The following is a 5,186-nucleotide window of genomic DNA, read 5'->3' on the forward strand; positions in this document are numbered from 1 at the left end:
CGGCTCCGGCTCCGCCCGCGGCCTCCTCCGCCGCGCCGCCCGCCTCCGGGGCCGGCAGCTCGGGCCGGGGCAGCGGCCAGGTGCAGGAGCGCGGCCGGCTCTGCGGCTCGAAGTCGGGGTCGATGTCCGGCGTCGCGGCGGCACCGCCGGGAGCGGTACCGGCCCCGCCCGGCTCCGCCATGGGCGTCCCCTCAACGCCGCCCGGCCCGCGGCGAACCCCGGCCGCGCATGGGCCCGGCCCCAGGCCCCTTTGTGAGCCCCGGGCCCCGCCGCCGCCGCCGCGCCGCTCTGTTTACCAGGCAGCGGCGCCGCGCTCTGCGCCTGCGCGCGCGGGGCACGCCGGGAGCGGTAGTTCCGGCAGGGCGGCGGTGTGCGGCCGGGAGCGGCGGGCGGACTACAAGTCCCGGCGACGCCCGCGGCGGAGGGGCGGGGGGAACGGGGCGAGGCTCCGAAAGGCGAGCGTGGCAGGCGGCGCGACTACAAGTCCCGGCGGGCACCGCGGCGGCCCGTGCTTACATAACCACCCCCCCCCAATGGTATTTTTCGGGGCTGTGCTCCGGTTCTAGGCCCACCTTTGCAGCACGCCCGGTCTGGCCTCGCACCCCGCACTGCTCCACCGGGTCCCGGCCGCTGTGGTGCGGGCGGTGCGCGGGGAGCCAGCGAGCGTGTTATCGCCATGCAGGTTCCGGGGCCATGGTGGGAATGCCCCGCGCCATGAATGCCTACCCGCGGTACGCAGGCGGCCGGCCCCGGACCGTGGATAAGCGCCGCGTTATGCAGGCAGCACGCAGGCGGCAGGGCGCTATGCGCGGGCGGGGCGGCGGAGCCTGAGGCCCGGGACCCTGTATAAGCATCGATTTATGCAGGCGACGGGCGCGCGGCGGGGCGCAGTGCGCGGGCGGGGCTGCGCGGGCTGCGGCAGCGGCCGGGCCGGGGCCGAGGCTGAGGCGGGGCGGCGGCGGCGGCACCATGTCGGAGGCGGCGGTGGCCGACACCCGGCGCCTGAACGCCAAGCCGCAGGACCTGACGGACGCGTACGGGCCGCCCAGCAACTTCCTGGAGATCGACATCTTCAACCCGCAGACCGTGGGCATGGGCCGCGCCAGATACACCAGCTACGAGCTCCGCATGAGGGTGCGGCCGCGGCCCCCGGCGGGGACCGGGACAAGGCCCGGGGCAGGGCCGGGGACCGGGGGAGGGCCGCGGGGGGGGGGGGGCGGGAGCCGAGCCCCGGCGGGGGCGGGCGGCTCCTCAGCGGCTCCTCAGCGGGCCCGGCCTCAAGGTCAGGGCGCTGGCAGCCGGCGGGGCCGCGGGGGCCTCCTGCGAGCGCGGCAGGGAGCGGGAGGGGATGGGGGTGCCGGCCCGGCTCCTGCGCCTCTCCCCTCGGACAGCCCCGGGCCCGGTGCTCGGGCATCGCCGGGAGGTGCCGAGCAGGCCGCGGCTGCGTGCGGCTGGTTATCTCGGGCAGGGAGGGACTGCAGATAGCAGCGTCCTGGGACGTGCTTACAGGGCGGCGTGGTTACCGCTTTGGTGTGAACTCGGTCCATTTACCAAAATTCGGTGATTCTGGAGAGTGCGGGGCAGGTGGAGCACCTAACCAGGCTGAGCTGGTGACCCCTTCAAGGCTCCGCACCTGACAGCTGAAGCAATGAAACTGAGCTTCCCCTGAAAAGAGTTACCTCCAGTGCATGTTACGGTGCTGGCACAGACTTGTGCTCACAGCATGATTTAACAGAACAATCGGATATTTACTGTTCTCTGTCCTGGTTCTTGGTTTCCATCAGCCTGTTGGCAGATGGCAATGAGAACCTCTTAGTCTCGCTGAAACTAGCTGTTGAGGAGAGGCTTTGAAGGCAGACGGTTTTATTTTGCAGATCTGATCCTGAACATAGTTAACTGTGTTGCAACAGTACCTGTATGTATCTGGGTGCTGTGTGTCAGGTTGTGCTGCCTTAGTCCCCGTAATGTTGCAGGGTGTCTCAGTAGTGCAGAGATGAAGTCCCTGTAGCTGTCAGTCTTTTGACTTTGGGAGGAGGAAGGGGAATTGCTGCAAGTTTCTCTGGTGACACAAGGCCACCAGAAAAAGCTGCTTGTCCGTTAGGGTGGCAGTCTGTTCTGAGAGGAGATTGTAGCACCAGGTCTGGCCTTGGGCAGTCGCAGGGACAAGATTTCCTCCCTTTTTTCTTCCATGGAAACGCCACTGTCGGGTAGGAGGTTCTTCTGCTCTGCAGGCTGCCATGAAGCTGTCTCGTAGATCACCTCAAAATGGAGTGAACTCAGGGGAGAAAAAAAATCAGCCTTTCTGCGTTTGTAAGCCCTGGTTTCAGTGTGTGCCCCTGGGTGGGGTGCGTGTTCCCGAAATAGTAACTCGAGGGGGAGGGAATGGCTGGCTCCAAGTAGCCTGGCAAGTGCTTGCTTGATTCTGAACGGCTTCGGTGCTTGTGCTCTGTCCTGAATAATGAGGCTAGCTGTTCTTGTGATGCGTTCTTCTCAGGGTCTTGGTTTTCTAAACGCAGCTTCAGGTTTCAACCACATGTTGAAATGCTACCTGGCTTCCGAAGCAACCTGCAAATTAACTGCTTCTCTTCGTTACAGACAAACCTCCCGATCTTCAAGTTGAAGGAGTCATGTGTGAGGAGACGATACAGTGACTTCGAATGGCTGAAGAACGAGCTGGAACGAGACAGTAAGGTGAGGTCTAACTCAGACCTGCCTGTTCCTGCGAGCAGGTCATACAGCAGCAGTTGTAGCAACAATCTTGCCCAGAAGAGAGGCTGTGGTGGGGCAGCTGCTGGGCTTGATCTCTGGCTGGGTGGTGGTGCTGGAGATGAGTGTCAAATGATTTAGGATGCCCTCTCGCAGGTGGCACTTCTGCTGACACGAGTGGTTCTTTGCTTTCAGATTGTAGTGCCACCGCTGCCTGGAAAAGCTTTGAAACGACAGCTTCCCTTCCGAGGAGACGAAGGCATCTTTGAGGAGTCCTTCATTGAGGAGCGGAGACAGGGCCTAGAACAGTTTATTAACAAGTAAGCTTGATGTCCTGGGCTTGCCGTGTGCTTGCCCTCCCAGCTACTGCTGGCAGAAGAGGGCTGTGGGTTGACCAGGAAGGAGTCTTGATCATGCAAGTGCTGTGCTAAAGGATGGTGCCTGCAGCCAGGTGATGAAACCACAGTTCTGAAGTAAATCCTACCTCCGGTGTAGGTGGTGTTCAATGCTCTGTTCTGAGAGTGAAGCAAATATTTGCAAAATAGCTGTGTTAGAAACCTGCCTGGGTAGAGTTGGCTCAGGGTGTTTGTGATCTGCTGCAGTGCGTGCTGTGGGGTGTGTGCTCTGTCCAAGCATCTGTTTCTGGCCCTGCTGTGCTGACCTGGTGACCTTGGCCTGAGCCCAGCAGGGCTGTGCTTGGGGCTGGCTGCCTTGCTCTCTCCCCACAGAAGTGGGTGTGTGGGGATCTCGGCGGTGCCTTTGCTAACCTCCACATCTGATTTTCTTCCAGAATTGCTGGACACCCACTGGCACAGAACGAGCGCTGCTTACATATGTTCCTGCAAGAGGAGACTATTGATAGGAATTACGTCCCAGGGAAAGTGCGCCAGTAGGAGCACCTGGCACTGTCTTCCTCCATTCCACCCTCCCTCCTGCAAAAATGACATTTATTTTTACACTAAATCTGTCTTCTCTGAACCAGCTTTTCCTCTCTTGAACCTCCCAGTTTGTTCAGTATTTTCCTCTTTTTGTAACTGGCAGCAGCTTGTTCCACTGGGCTGTGGTCTTGGCCTAAAGGTATGAAGATTTATGCAAGTGAGTGTGTAGTCCCGCACCTAGCGGCAGGTGCGAATAGGTGTGGAGCAGGAACTTGCTTATGGCATTATGGTGTAGGAGCTGCCCCTCTCCCTGTACAGAAAGGTAGGAGATGACCTTCACTCCCCTGTCCATGCAGCCCCAAGCATCTCTGCAGGAGACTCTGGAGAATAGCAGTTGTCATGTTGGTCAGTGATTGCATCGGGTATTAGAGTTTTAGTAAGGCTTATCCAAAACAGTGAGTAGGTGCCTGGGTGTGTTGGTCCCTCGTCCACCCCGTTCGCCCTGCATGAAATCCCCGTTCTTCACTGTCTGGAAGTGCTGAGACCCAAGACTTACTCTAACCCTGCTCTCAGCCTCCTGCGTACAGACCTGTTTGGTGTATTAGTGTTAATCCCCCTCCCTTCTCGCGTGCTGCTGGCAGCTCGGGGGGTTTCCACGCCGTGCGCTCTCCCGATGCTCTGTGAGAGCAGTCTGGTGTGTGGAAGCTGGGCTAGCCTGGGCTGTCGCAGCGTGGGCCCAGGCTTTAAAAATGCCACAGCTAGCTCTGCTGGGGGCTGGTGCCGTGGCGTTTCCAGCAGCACCCGGTTCAGCTGAGCTGTGGTGACCTTATCCTGTGCCCCAGCTGCAGAAGGGAGGGGAGGGGAAGGGACCGGCCTGGCCGAGGAGCAGGAGGAGGCCGGGGGCTGTTGCAGCGCAGCGGTGGCGGCAGATGCAGGAGGAGCCTGGTGCGGAGCGAGGGTGGCACCGCCTCTCCAGAAAGGGACGGCAGAAAGTGCTAGGTCAGTCCTGGGCGAGACGCCTGTGTATGGAGCAGGGTAAGGACTGATAGGTTTTGTTTGTGTTCTGTTCTTTTCTCCAATGAGCTAGGCAGTTACTAATGTGGAAGGGAAGGCACAAGACTGGTCAGGGAACCGTCCAGAGCTTGGGAGAGACCACGAGGCTGTGACTTGCTGCACCAGAGCCGTCCTTTGGAGACCCCTCTGGCTGTCACAGCTGAATCGAGCAAGGCTTAGCCTCTGCTCGGGAGCTCCTCGGGTCAACGCTCGGTCATTTTGTGGCAGCACGGTTGAGCCTTTCTCGGGGCACAGGCCTGCGGTGGCTGACCTCCTGTCCCTGCCAGGCTTCCTGCCCAGCACATCCCCAAGGTCTCTGTCATGTCTCCTGGGCTTTCTGGTGAGGACCTGGTGCTCGTGGGCGAGAGCTGGATCTGAGAGATGAGGACAAGTTGCTGAAACTGAGAGGAAGCTGCTCCGGGGGCTGGCTGGGGCTGCAGGGCTCCCGGAGGTGGCCGTCCCTTGTCCCTGCCAGCCCCCGCTTGGGGAGGGCTCCCCTCGTCCCGCGTGTCCCGCTGCGGGGCAGCCTCCACGCGGCTGTCCCCCCCC

The 5,186-nt window shown here is 61.3% G+C and overlaps 1 protein-coding gene across 1 annotated transcript; it reads left to right on the plus strand.

The window, feature by feature from the left end:
* Positions 1-890: 890 nt before the first annotated feature.
* SNX12 (sorting nexin 12) lies at positions 891-4,736 on the plus strand. Its single transcript, XM_035311444.1, has 4 exons — positions 891-1,134; positions 2,596-2,691; positions 2,902-3,026; positions 3,497-4,736. The coding sequence occupies exons 1-4, from the start codon at positions 970-972 to the stop codon at positions 3,597-3,599; spliced, it is 489 nt and encodes a 162-aa protein (XP_035167335.1). The 5' UTR covers positions 891-969; the 3' UTR covers positions 3,600-4,736.
* The last annotated feature ends 450 nt before the right edge of the window (positions 4,737-5,186 follow it).

The sequence above is a fragment of the Oxyura jamaicensis genome (genome assembly GCF_011077185.1).
Source record: "Oxyura jamaicensis isolate SHBP4307 breed ruddy duck chromosome 4 unlocalized genomic scaffold, BPBGC_Ojam_1.0 oxy4_random_OJ70553, whole genome shotgun sequence".
Classification (NCBI taxonomy): domain Eukaryota; kingdom Metazoa; phylum Chordata; class Aves; order Anseriformes; family Anatidae; genus Oxyura; species Oxyura jamaicensis.